This window comes from Vicugna pacos, chromosome 11, assembly GCF_048564905.1.
Source record: "Vicugna pacos chromosome 11, VicPac4, whole genome shotgun sequence".
Lineage (NCBI taxonomy): Eukaryota > Metazoa > Chordata > Mammalia > Artiodactyla > Camelidae > Vicugna > Vicugna pacos.
The window spans coordinates 33,455,904-33,471,141 of NC_132997.1; the positions used below are offsets into that span (position 1 = coordinate 33,455,904).

Genomic DNA, 15,238 nt, shown 5'->3' on the forward strand with positions numbered 1-15,238 from the left:
GTTTTATGGCTGAGTTAATATTCTACTGTAGTGTATATGTGTGTGTGTGTGCGTGTGCGCGCATCTGTCTATATATACCATATCTTCTTTGTCGACTCATTTATTGATAGGTACTTAGCTTGCCTTCATATCTTGGCTATTATAAATTATAATGCTATGAACACAGCGGTGCATGTATCTATTCAAATTAGTGTTTTCATTTTCTCTGGATAAATATCCAGAAGTAGAATTGCTGGATTATATGGTAGTTCTATTTTTAATTTTTTGAGTTATTTCCATATTGTTTTACACAATGGCTACACCAATTTACAATCCCACTAATAGTGCACAAGGATTTCCTTTCTCCACATCCTCATCAACATTTGCTATTTGTTGTGTTTTTAGTCATAGCCATTCTGACAGATATGAGGGGCTATGTCATTGTACTTTTGATTTGCATTTCCCTTACGATTAATGATATTGAGCATCTTTTCACATGCCTTTTGGCCATCTGTATGTCTTCTCTGGAACAATGTATGTTCAGTAGCTTGCCCATTTTTAATTGGGTTGTTTGGGTTTTGATGTCAACTTGTATTAGTTCATTATATATTTTGGACATTAACTATCTGTCGAATATATGGCTTTCAAATCTCTTCTCCCATTCATTAGGTGGCCTTTTTGATAATGGTTTTCTTCACTGTGCAAAAGCTTTTTAGTTTGATGCAGTCCCATTTTTTCATTTTTGCTTTTGTTTCCCTTGCTTCAGGAGACTTACCCCAAAAAATATTAAGACTAATGTTAAAGTGAGTACTGCTTACATTTTCTTCTGTACTTGTAGGTCTTACATTTAAGTCTTTAATCCAGGTTGAATGTATTTTTGTGCATGGTGTGAAAACACAAGCAAGTCTGATAATTTTGAATATAGCTGTCCAGTTTTTTCAACACCACTTACTGAAGAGGCTCTCTCTTCCCCACTAGATATTCTTGCTTACTTTGTCACAGATTAATTGACCATAAATGTGGGTTCCTTTTTGAGCTCTCTATTCTATTGCACTGATGTATGTTTCTGTTTTTAATGCCAGTACCATACTGTTTCAATTACTGTAGCTTAGGAGTACAGTTTGAAATCAGGGTGCATGATACCTTCAGCTTTGTGGGGTTTTTTCCTTTTTTTCAAGACTGTTTTGCCTATTTGGGGTCTTCTGTATTTCCATACAAATTTTAGAATTGTCTGTTCCAGTCCTGTGACAAATGCCACCGGTATTGTGATAAGGATTGCACTGAATCTGTAGATTACTTTGGGCAGTACGGTCACTTTAACAATATTAATTCTTCCAATCTGTTAGCACAGTATATCTTTCCATCTGTTTGCATGGTCTTCTATTTCTTTCATCAGTGTCTTATAGTTTCCTGAGTACAAGTCTTTTACCTCTTGGTTAGATTTACATCTAGGTATTTATTCACTTTTGGTGCAATGATTTCCTTAATTCTTCTTTTTGATAGTCTGCTGTTAGTGTATAAAATGCAACAGATTTCTACTAATTTTGTATCCTACAACTTCACCAAATTCATTGATGAGCTCTAGTAGTTTTCTGGTGGCACCTTTAGAATTTTCTATCTTTAGTATCATGTCATCTTCAGTGACAGGTTTTATTTCTTTCTTTCCAATTTGTCTTCCTTTTCCTTCTTTTTCTTGTCTGATTGCTGTGGTTAGGATTTTCAATATTATACTGAATAGAAGTGATGAGAGTGGGCATCCTTGTCTTGTTCCTGATCTTAAAGGAAATACTTTTAGATTTTCACCATTGAATATGTTAGCCATGGGCTCATCATTCATGGTCTTTAATATGTTAAGGTATATTCAGTCTATACCCACTTTGTTGAGAGTTCTATTGTAAATGAATGTAGAATGTTGTAAAACCTTTTCTACATCTGCTGAAATGATCATATTATTTTTATTGTCCAATTTATTAAAGTGCTATATCACATTGATTGATTTGCAAATACTGAAACATCCTTGCATTTCTGGAATAAACCCCACTTTATCATGAGGTAAGATCCTTTTAACATGCTTTGAATACAGTTTGCTAATATTTTGATGAGGACTTTTTTAAATCTATGTTGTTCAGTGATATTGGTGCATAATTTTCTTTCTTTTGTAATATCTTTGCTTGTTTTTGGTATCAGAGTGCTGCTGGCCTCAGAATTAATTCAGAACCATTCTTTTCTCTATAATGTTTTGGGATATTTTGAGAAGGATAGGTGTTACATCTTCTCTAAATGTTTGGTAAAATTCACTTGTGAAGCCATCCAGTCCTATTGGGAGTTTTTAAACTTCATGATTCAATTTCGTTAATGGTATTTGGTCTGTTTATATTTTCTTTTTTTTATTAAACAGATTTTTTTTAACTTTGGGGGGATGTAATTTGGATTTTTAAAATTTATTTTTAATGGAGGTACTGGGGATTGAACCAAGGACCTTGTACATGCTAAGCATGCACTCTACCACTAAGCTATACCTTCTCCCTATATTTTCTACTTCTTCCTGGTTCAGTCTTGTGGAAGTATACATTTTTAGGAATTTTTCCATTTTTTCTAGGTTGTCCATGAATTTAATTTTAAATACAAATTTATACAATGCCATTTTAATGTTTCCTCTGACATTTCTGTAATTTGTACAAGAAATCAAAAATGGCTTCATGGCTTTGTATATAATTCAAAATGCCTGTTTATGTAATCCAATGATACATATTCAAATAGAAGAAAGTAATTTCAAAATTAACTTCATTGTTCATAGTTGGTTCATCCAAAATTACACCTGAAAATAATATTCTTTTTGATCAAATCTAATTTCTAAGACTGCAATACAAGCTTTGCAACGTGGCAGAATTTTTCAAGACCAGAAAGTCTACACCCTGAAGAATCCTAGTACCTTCCTGGTATGCCTTAATGCACTGTCTAAGAGTATGCTTTTATCTTGTAATACCTTGTCAACTACAATTACAGCCTGAGTCCCAGACGTTGTAGTACCAGTACTTAACCTAGAAAGTTAATATTTTAAACAGGTGCCAAAGGGACAGGCTCAAGGGAAAACAAGCAAGCTGGCCTCCCAGTGTGGATTCCCTGTTGGATCTGCAACCATTGCACTGCTGCTGCTGGTTTTGCTGCAGCTGTCACCAAAGAGGACATGGGTCTTAGTCACCCACTAACTACTATAGGACATCAGATTGCACCAAGCAGCCAGACCAACAGCTTTGTGAGGACACTGCCTTTTGGTGTATTCTGTTTATTCATACACATGCTCCACTTCATGAGACTTCTCATACAAATCACTAATAGACCACAACAGAAATTCATTGGAAGGACTCAACAGTAGATTGAAGTTTATAGGAAGAATTAGTGAATTTGAAGATAAGTTAATTGACAAAATGCAATATAAACAACAGAGGGAGAAAGTGATGGGGGTAGGGTGAGGAGAATGAACAAAGCCTCAAATAAATGCAGGACATCATTAATTGCACTAACATTCATAATGGGAGTAACAGGAGGGAAGGAAAAAGAGCAAGGAGCAGAAAAAAACAGTCAATAAAATGATACCAAAAATGTTGCAAATTTAAAGAAAAACATTAATCTTCAAATTCAACAAGAGAAACTCCAAGTGAGATAAATACAAAGATCCACACCAAGATGCATCATAGTAAAACTAATTAAAAAAAAAGACAAAACCTCATAAGCATCAAGAGAAATACAACTATTAACATACCAGGGAACTCCAAGAAGATTAACACCTCACTTCTCATCCAAAACAACAGAGTCCAGGAGCTTGGATGACATATTCAATGTGCTAGGGGAAAAAAATCTGCCAACCAAAGTAGCAGAAATATTCAAAACTGAAGATGATATAAATAAATCCACAGATTAAACTAAAATAAAGCAAAACCAAAAAACAATTGGAAAGAATCCATTGTCAGTAGACTAGCCTTACAAGAAATAAATTCTTCAGACTGAAAGCAATGATCTCAGTCACTAATTCAAATCCAGAAAGACTGCAGGTAAGAGTTACTATGTAATTTAAAAAAAACAGTATAAAGGCATATTTCTCTTCCTAACAACTTTACCAAGGCAATGAATAAACCAATATGTATGTAACTGTACTGTATTGTTGGGCTGGTAACATATAAAAGTCTATTATATTTGATAATAAAGCACAATGAGACAGGAATAAAGCTATACTGTAGCAAGGAAATGACCCTGGATGGTAACTTGAATCCACAGGAACAAATGAAATGAAGCAGAAATGGCAAGTAAGCAAGTAAATATAAGAAACTATAAATAGAGACTTGATATCCATTCTTACAGCAGTTCCTTTAGGCACATTAAATTACATAAAGCAATACTTATGACAATGTATTATTGGAATTTAAACATATACATGTACTAGATACAAAAGTAATACCATAAAAATAGAGAAGAAAATGTAGAGCTATACATGAATAACAATTCTATATCTCACTGGTGGTAAGACAGTGTAAGTCAGTTCTGAAAAGTTAAGATTTATTAACTAAATCCTATAGCATCTACTAGGAAAATAATTTTTTAAGTAAAATGATCAATAAAGAAATTAAAATTCTACACTAAAATGTACTCACTTAATGAAAAAGAAGGCAGTAATAAAAGGAATACAGGATCAAAAAGGCACAAGATAGATAAACACCAAAAAAGTAAAATGGCAGGTGCACATTCAACTATACGGATAATAACAGGCACTTGAAATGTACTTAAAAATCCAATAAAAAGGCAGCAACTGCCAGACTGAAAAAAAATGTGAAAATCCAAACTCATGCTGTCTACAAGGGCTCTTTATATTCAAAGCCACAAATAGGTTGAAAGTTTAAAAATAAAGATATAACAAGTACACGACATCCATAAGGCTGGGGTTGCTATACTAATATCAGACAAAATACACTTCAACATAAAAATATTACTAGAGATAAGGAGGGACATTATGTAAAGAGTTAATTGATAGAGACATAAATCTAAGCAATATATGCTGTGAACAACAGTCTCAAAATGCATGAAGCAAATACTGACAGAACTGTAAGGTAAAATACACACATCAACAATAACTGGAGACGTTTATACCCCACGTTTAGTAATGGATAAAACAACTGGGCAGACTATGAGGAAAAATCAAGAAAAAAAAGGCATGAATAATACTATAAAGCAACCAGAGCTAACATATACAAATACAAAACACTCAAAAATTGCAGAATACACATTCTTTAAGAACACATGAAACATTTCCCAGAATAAATGTAAAAACATTCTCTCAGCATGTTGGAAGGAAATTACAAATCAGTAATACAAAAGAATTTTGAAAATTCACAAATAGGAGTGAACTAAATAATACATCCCTAAATAAAAAAAAAAGAGTCAAAAAGCAATAAACAAGGGAAATAAGAGAAATACTTTGAGATGAGTAAAAATGAAGACAAAATATACCAAAATTATAAAGCACACATAAAGCAGTACTTACAGGGTAATTTATACCTGCAAATAAAAATAAATAAATAAACCTTATTACCTACCCCTCCAAAACAAACAAGCAAGCAATCAAATCAATAAGCTAACCTTCTACCTTAGAACAATAGGGAAAAAAGGCAATACAAATCCAAAACAAGCAAAAGGAGGGAAATCAGATTAGAGTAAAAATTAATGAAACAGAGAACAGAAAGAAAATAGATAATTATTTGAAAGATCAACAAAACTGACAAACCTCTAGTTAGACTTACATTGAAATAAGAGACAGAAGATTGAAATTACTAAAATTACAGATGAAAGATGATATATACACTAGGGATATAATATACTAACATTATAAAACTACTATTTTATATGAAAACAAAAATAACAAGGAAATGTTATGAACAATTACATGCCAATAAATTAGATAAATTTAATGAAATGCAAAAATTCCTAGAATAACAAAATTATAGAAACTGATTTAAGAATGAATTTTAAATCTTGAAAAAAGCTGTAGAAGCAACAACACTGAAATTGTCATTTTAAAACTTTTCATTACAAAGCTCAGATTGAGATGGTTTCACTGGTGAACTGTACCAAACATTCAGAAAAGAATTAACACTAATTATTCAAAAACTCCTCCAAAAGATAGAAAAGAATACTTTCCAACTCATTCTATGAGCCCAATATCACCCTGCTTCCAAAATCAAACAGGAGACAACACAACTGCAGATTAATATCTAAGAATATTAAGATCAATATCTTATGAATATTGAAAACCCACAAATCTGCAACACAACACCATCAAATTTTATCCATATTAAAAGGATTATATACAATGACAATGTGGAATTTGGTCCACTATTAATGCAAGGTGGGTTTATCATTTGAAAATGGTAAATGAACTGCAACTTTGTGCTTTCCTTCCGACTCGCTCCACCTGGAGGGGGCCTTCTTTGCATTCTCTCTCTGCCTCGTTGCAACTCACGGTATCCTCTAGAAAGGAACTAGTACACACGTCTGGCACCCTGATTGCTGCCACTGATACCACAAGAGACACCTCTAAGGTCTCCTGACTCTGGTGGTTAGCAGGACTTATACTTGTGGTCCCACAGAATTATATATTTGCATGCTTTGAAAGATACTGTCTGAGAGTCTGGCTTCCAGTCAGCATTAATCTATATCCTGACTGAGATCTTCTGCTCTGGGACATTGACAGGTCTTGGAACAACCTCAAATACTGGGAGCCACTAAAAATAAATTAGGTTGTTTAGATAGTAAAGTTTTGAGAGACATCCAAGCGCTAAGGCAGGGCTAAAAGGTAAAGCATGTCTCTTACATGAGGCAACTTCTTCAAGAGTGGGAAAGGTAGCTATTCTATCTAATGTAAAGAAAACATCACAGAGACTCAAGGAAAATTTAAAAAAAAAGAGGAATGTATTACAAACAAAAAAGCAAGATAAAAAACCTCAGTCTTTGATGAAATGTAGATAAGTGATTACCTAATAAAAATTTTTTTTAAAAAAGTCATAAAGATGCTCACCAAAATTTGGAGAAGAATGAATGAATACAGTGAGAACTTCAATGAAGAGACAGAAAATAGAAGAAAGCACCAAACAGAAATCACAGAGCTGAAGACTACAATAACGGAACTGAAAAAATACACTAGAATAGTCCAACAGCTGACTGGATGAAGCAAAAAGAAAAGGTCAGTGGATTTGAAGATAGGGCAGTGGAACTCATCCAATCAGAGCAACAAAAAGAAAAAAGAATGAAAAAAAGTGCCATAGCTTAAGAGACTCATGGGAAAACACTGAGCGGACCTACATTTGTAATACAGGAGTCCCAGAGAAAGAAGAGAGAGAGAAAAAGGCAGAAAACTTATTTAAAGAAATAATGCTTGAACTTTCTTAACCTGGGAAGGAAACAGACATCCATTTCCCAGAAGCACAGAGATTTAACAAGAAGACAAATTCAAACAGACTCACACAAGACCTATAACAATTAAAGTGTCAAAAGTTAAAGACATGGGAATCTTAAAAGTAGCAACAGAAAATTATGATACATATAAGGGAACCCTCATAAGATGACAGCATGTTTTTTAGCAGAAACTTTGCAAGTCAGAAGAGAGTGGTATGATAAATTCAAAGTGCTGAGAGAAAAACAAAATAAAAAACTGCTAATCAGGAATATTCTACTGAGCAAAGCTGTCATTCAGAACTGAAGAAGAAAGAGTTTTCCAGACAAGCAAAAGCTAAAGGAGTTCATCATCACTAGATCAGCCTTACAGGAATTTTAAAGGGACTTCTCTAAGCTGAAATGAAAGAACACAATTAGTAACAGAAAAACATACATAAGTATAAATCTCACTGGTATAAGTAAATATATAATAAAATCCAGAATAATCTAATGCTGTAAAGATGGAAGGTTAATAACTTATAAATATAGTATGAAGGTTAAAAGACAAAAGTAGCAAAAATAACAATTACAATAATTAGTTAAGAGATACACAAGGAAAAAGATATAAAACATAAAATGTGGGGAGGGAGAATAAAAATGTACAGATTCAGAATGCATTCAAATTTGTTGTCAACTTAAACTGTTATAAGGTACTAGAAGTAAGTTTCCATGTAATCACAAAGTAAAAACCTATGCTAGATACACAAAAAATAAAGAAAAAAAAATCAAAGCATAATAGAAAACTTTCAAGTCACAAAACAAGAGAGAAGAAAAACAAAACAGATAAATAACAAATAGTCAGAAAACAATTAACAAAATGGCAATAAGTACATATTAATCAATAATTTAAATACGAGTGGACTAAATTCTCTAGTCAAAAGACACAGAATGGATAAAAGGATTAAAAAAAAAAGATCCATCCATCGGCTGCCTAGAGATGAACTTGAGATGTTAAGGATAAACACAGACAAAGTGAAGGGATGCAAAAAGATATTCCATGCAAATGAAAACCAAAAGAAAGCTGGGGAACTTATCTCAGACAAAATAGACTCTAAGCAAAGACTATAGTAAGAGATAAAGAAAGTCATTACATAATGATACAGGGTTCAAACCAAAAGAGGATATAACATTTGTAAACATTTATGCACTCAATATCACAGCACCTAAATATATAAAGCAAATTAACAGACTTAAAGGGAGAAGCTTATAGCAATAATAGCAGGGCACAATAACACCAGACTTTAGTTGATGGATAATCCAGACAGAAAATCAATATGGAAACACTGGTCTTAATCGACACATCAGATCAGATTAATTTAATAGATAAACACAAAATATTCCACCCAAAAGCAACAGAACACATATTCTTTTCACAAGGAACATTCTCCAAGATAGATCATGTGCTAGACTGCAAAGTAAGTCTTAATAAATTCAAGAAGCATCTTTTCCAACCACAATAATATAAAACAAACAAATTACAAGAAGAAAACTGCAAAATTCACATATACATGAAGACTAAACAACATGCTAGTGAACAACCAATGAATGAATCAAAAAGAACTTGCAGAAAAAAAATGTAGCTATAATATACCAAACACATGGGATGCAGCAAAAGCAGTTCTCAGAGGGAAATTAATAGTGATAAAATGCTCACATTAAGAAAGAAACAAGAAAACTTTCAAATAAACAAACTAACTTTATAACTAAAGAAACCAGAAGAAGAGGAAGAAACAAAGCCCAAATTAGTAGAAAAGGAAATAACAAAAAAACTAGAGCAGATATAAATGAAATAGGGACTAAAAATACAGCAAAAAAGACCAATGAAACTAAGAGCTGGTTCTTTGAAAAGATAAACAAAATTGAGAAACCTTTAGCTAGAGTCGTGGAGGAAAATAGAGGACTCAAATAAAACCAAAAATGAAAAAGAAGACGTTACAACAGACACCACAGAAATACATAGGATAAGAGACTACTATGAACAAATCTATCACAATAAAGTTCACAACTAGAAGAAATAGAAAATTCCTAGAAACATCCAACACTGAATCAGGAAGAAATTAAAAATCTTAACAGGTCAATTACTAGTAAGAACTTTGAATCAGTAATCAAACAAAAGCCTAGGACCACATAGCTTCACTGGTAAGTTCTAACAAACATTTAAAGAAGAATTATTACCAATTCTTCTCAAACTCTTCCAAAAAATTAATAGGAAGGGACATATCCAGATTTATTTTAAAAGGCCAGCATTACTATCACCAAAACCTGACAATGATGCCAGGAGAAAAGAAAATTACAAGCCCAACATCCCTGATGTAGATACAAAAATCCTCAACAAAATATCAGCAAATCAAATTTAACAATACATAGAAGGAGCACACACCATGATGAAGTAGGATTTATTCCAGGAATGAAAGGGTGATTCAGTATCTGGAAATCAATCAATGTGATCCATCACATTAACAAATAAAGGATAAAAATCAATGATCATCTCAACAGAGGAAGCAAAAGCATTTAGCAAAATTCAACACTCATTCATGATTAAAAAAAAAAACCCTCAACAAAGTGAGTAGAGGGAAAACACCCCAATATAAGAAAGGCCATATATGACAAGCCCACTACTAAAATCAGACTCAATGGTGAAAAGCTGAAAGTTTTTTTCTGTAACATCAGGAAAAAGACAAAGAACACTCATTCTTGATACTTTCATTCAACATCACACTGGAAGTCCTAGCCAGAGGATTTAGGCAAGAAAATGTAATCAAAGGCATCCAAATCAAAAAAGGAAGAAGTAAACCGTCCTATTTACAGATAACATAGTATTACACAGAGCAAACCCTAGACTCCATCGAAAGACTGTTAGAACTATAAACAAACTCCGTAAAGTTGGAGGATACAAAATCAACATAGAAAAATCTGTTTAATTTCTATACATTAATAACAAACTATCAGAGAAAGAAAACAACCCCATTTAAAACTGTATCAAAAAGAATAAAATACCTAAAAATAAATTTAACCAAGGAGGTAAAAGTCCTGCTTATTAAAAACTATAAAACACTGATGAAAGAAATTGAAGAAGACATAAATGGAAAGTTATTCAATGCTCATGGATCAAGAGAATTAATACTGCTAATATGACACAATTCAATCTACAGATTCAAAGCAATTTCTCAAAATTCCAATGGCATTTTTCACAGAAATAGAATAAGTAATCCTAAAATTAGTATAGAACTACAAAAAACTCCAACTAGCCAAAGCAACTTTGAGAAAGAAGAACAAAAGCTTGAAGTATCATATTTCCTGATTTCAAACTTTATTACAAAGCTATAGTAACCAAAAGAGTATGGTGCTGGCATAAAAACAGACACATAGATCAATGGAACAGAACAGTGAGCCCATAAATAAACCCATGCATACACAGTCAACTAATTTAAGACAAAGAATCCAAGAATATACAATGGGGAAAGGACAGTTTCTTCAATAAATGATGTTTAAAAAACTGAGAAGTCACATGCAAAAGAATGAAACCAGACCGCTGTCTTACACCATATACAAAAGCTAACTCAAAATGGATTCAAGATGGGAATATAAAACCAGAAACCATAAAACTCCTATAAGAAAATATAGGCAGTAAGCTCCTTGACAGTGGTCTTGACAATGATTTTTTTGGATTTGAAACCAAAAGCAAAGACAACAAAAGCAAAATAAACACTTGAGACTACATCAAACTTTTTAGTTTCAGTACAGCAAAGGAAACCATCAACAAAATGAAAAAGGAACCTACTGAATAGGAGAAAATATTTACAACCATATACTGATAAAGGGTTAGTATCTAAAATATATGTAAGAAAAAACTCACACAACTCAATAGCAAAAAAATACAAAACTTGATTTAAAAATGGGCAGAGAATCTGAATAGATATTTTTCCAAAGAAGATACACAGATGGTCAATAGGCTCACGAAAAGGTGTTCAACATTACTCATCATCATGGAAATGTAAATCAAAACACTACTCATTTTTATTAAAATACACTTGACATACAAGTTTGTAAATTTAAGGTGTAAAACATGTTAACTTGACACATTTATAAATTATGCTATGATTGCCAGTGTAGTGATAATTAGCACCATTGTCATTACATAATTATCATTTCTTTTTAGTAGTTAGAATAATTAAGTTCTAGTCTCTTAGCAAATTTGATGATCATAATATCATTGCCTATATTCACTATACTGCCCATTAGATCTCTAAAGCTTATTTACAACTCATTACAAGTTGGTACCCTTAAATAGCATGTCTTATTTCCTCAACTTCATCCTCTGGTAATCACCATGTTACTTTCCGTTTTTAAGAGTTTGGCTTTTTTAGACTCTGTAAATAAGTGATACCATACAGTACTTGTCTTTCTCTGACTTATCTCACTTTGCATAATGTGCTCAGGGTCCATCCATGTTGTTGCAAATGGCAAGATGTCCTCCTTTTTCATGGCTGAATATTCCATTGTATACATGTATATATACACCACGTCTTTTTTATCCATTCATCTGTTGATGGGCAGTTAAAGTTATTTCTGTATCTTGGCTGTTATAAATAATGATGCAATGAACACAGAGTGCATGTATCTCTTTAATATACTGTTTTAATTTGGGGGGCGGTTTATGTCCAAAAGTAGAACTACTGGATCATATGATTGCTCTATTTCTAATTTTTTGAGGAACCTCCATACTGTTTTCCATCATGGCTAAACCAACTTACATTCCCACCAACAGTGTACAAGAGTTCCTTTTCCTCCACATCCTTGACAATACACATAGCTCTTGTCTTCTTGATGCTGGCCATTGTAACTGGTGTGACATGATTGTGGTTCAGACTTGCATTTCCCTGGTAATTACTGAGCTTGAGCATCTTTTCATGTACCTTTGGCCATGAGCACTACTTCTATAAACTCATTAAGACACACGATTTTTTTCACTACTATACCCTCAGCTCTTAGAGTACAGCATGTACTCAAAAATTACTTGAGTCAAAAAGTGAGTTTATGAAAGACTGGCTAATCATAGCAGGAATGCAGAGCAATAGAGAGTAGTAAGGTAGGCAACTGAAATTGCTTTCAGAATCACAGAGTAACCTAGAAAAATAACTGTAAAGATCAAGTGGGCAAAAACTGGACCACTGACAAATCCAAGAATGATAAATATTCAAAAAGTGAATCAAAAGGAGAACATTTTTGTAAAAGTACAATCTGGAGGTTTGGTTCAAAAATTAGTATTTTAAATCATCTCTAAGGATTAGGACCTCTAAAGTGATATTCTTCAAAAACATTTCAAAGCTGTCAAACTTGGATTAAACAGGAAAATAATAAATTTTGTGATGTTCACTTGTTCAGTACACATTAACTCACCTGGGAAGCTGTGGCTTGGGAATTCCTCCTCCATTATCCACGGTTCCTTTCCTTGCTCCAGCCTGAAGATCACCTCTGGTTTGGTAATACAATACCCTGTTAAAGCAAAATAATTCAGGACTTGGACCAAGTGGCCTAGACTTCAGGGCCTCTGAAAAAAGAGGGAGCTTCTGGAGCTGCTCAATTAAGGATGCTGTTGAACATTTCATTGGAGAAGTAAACATAAGTATCTTCATGGTGCCCAAAAGTGACCAATAAACATTGATTCCTGAATTCTTATCTTAAATATCATTATACTCTACTGAGTGTCTATATGCTTAATTAAAAGAAATTTAAATGCCATTTGGAATTACATAATAAACAGACCTTACCCACTGAGACAAGATTACTGTAGTTCTCCAGCATCACATCTCTATACAGGGACCTCTGAGTTGGGTCCAGGTGCTGCCACTCCTCCTGGGTGAAGCCCACAGTCACATCCTTAAATGATACTGATCCCTGGAATTTCTGTTCAATCTGAAATAATCAGAATTAAGGTGACATGTATGGAAACAAATCCTTACCATGATTACTGTCTACAGATTACCAGATTGGTTTGCAGAATGTTTGTTTTGCTTTATACTCTGGAGGAAGATGAGAAATCAGAGTAGAAATATTCTGCCATTGCAGTAATTGTTAATTATGAAGTCCTCTCAATGTACCGGGAAGTATTCTAGTTCTTAGAAATACTAAGATTAATAAAAATTGTCTTGTATTCAAGCAGCATATAATCTGGTAAGAAAACATGCAATAATATGTTACAAGTGCTATGGTTAAGGTACTTACACAATAGATTAACGTAAATGAGGAGCAAAATTAGTTCTATTTTGAGCTTCCCTGAGGAAGAACAGTTGTTAGATAAAGAGTCTGTTCTTCGTGAACCAGGGCCATCTTATAAGCAAAGGCAGGGGCCCTCCTAACATCCTCGGGAAATGAGCAAAAGTCAAACAGCACAAGAGGAGTTGAAACTATAGCCCGGAGCTGTGATAAGGAAAAGGACCATGGAGATATTCAAGGAATAGATTACGGAGTAACTTTAGACCAACAGTCTGCAAACTGTGTGATCACTTTCCACCTTAGAGAATATTTTTGAGCACTAAAGAAGTTTATATTTATAAATTATAGAAATAAACAATAAATTTATTATGAATCTTAGTTTTATCCTTAGATTTCAAAAATATAGGAAAACAGCCTAATATTTTATTTCACTACAATACATAGTCTAGGTTCTAATCCTTCAATTCAGAGACAATAATGAGGATGTGCAGAAAATGAGACAGGAAAGATTTTAGAACTATCATATTGGCATGTCTGTAGAACATATATAAGAGAAGATACTCAATTATTTTTGGTATCATCAGAGTGCATGCTTCTATTTTAGGAATCACTGTTGCAGAGAAAGAGGAGCCAAAGAAGAGATCTGAGGATATACTGAAATTATGTGACCAGGTTTTTATTTCAGAACCAATTCTCTTCCTTCAAAAAGAAGGGAAAGTTAAAAGACCAAACAACACCACTTACATAAACTCCTCAGGTAGAAACTGGGATGCAAACAGGGCACTGATAAAAGGAAACAGACAGCAACAGAATGTGGTCACCAATTCACTGGCCAAAAGGATGTGTTTCCATAGGGTATATGTATGAATATACATATACCAGAGTTGCAAAGTTAGCCAGGAACATGAGGAGAAAATAGATCTGGCACTGTATTTTAGCAAGATATGTCTTAACTATAATAAATTTGAAGCATAACACTGAGGTCTAGTGTGAAAATAAGGATTTAGTAGACATTAATAGTTCAGCAGTGTTTGAAGTCATTGAAAATGAATCAGAAGGCTTTCAGAACACTGAGAGTGAAAATAACCAAGAATGAAAGCTGAGAAAAAAACACTTCTTAACTAGCTTACAGAGAAAAATTAAGTCATGAATATTATCAATGACTTTTCTGAAAGGTGGCAATATAAATATAGGAAAGAATAGTTTTAAAAACTAAGAGATGATGACATGACCAACTCAGAAGATAACAGAAAAGCATGATTAAAATAAAAACTCCTGGCAAACTGGAAATAGAAAGGAATTTCCCCAGTGTGATAAAGGATTTTTAGAAATACCTCCAGCAAATTTCACACTTAATAGTGAAATATGGAAAGTGTTCAACTTAAAACTAGGATAAAGATAAGCCTGCTATCTCCAATTCCATCCAACATTTTTCCAAAGTTCTTAGAGTAATATAGCAAAGCAATCATATACACAGAAAATCCAAACAAAAGTATCCAAAACAAAAGTTTTAGAAACTGGATACAAGTTCAATATAACAAATTTCAGAAAATTAAAATTT

General features: G+C 33.1%; 1 protein-coding gene across 1 annotated transcript in view; it reads right to left on the reverse strand.

Annotated features, from left to right (window-relative positions):
• Positions 1–15,238, reverse strand: part of LOC102543860 (uncharacterized) — a 67,494-nt gene that overhangs the window by 8,785 nt on the left and 43,471 nt on the right. Inside the window, exons 5-6 of the mRNA XM_072971073.1 lie at positions 13,233–13,377; positions 12,862–12,957 (exon numbers count right to left, since the gene is read on the reverse strand). Coding sequence (XP_072827174.1) covers positions 12,862–12,957; positions 13,233–13,377 — 241 coding nt within the window. The remainder of the gene's footprint in view (positions 1–12,861; positions 12,958–13,232; positions 13,378–15,238) is intronic.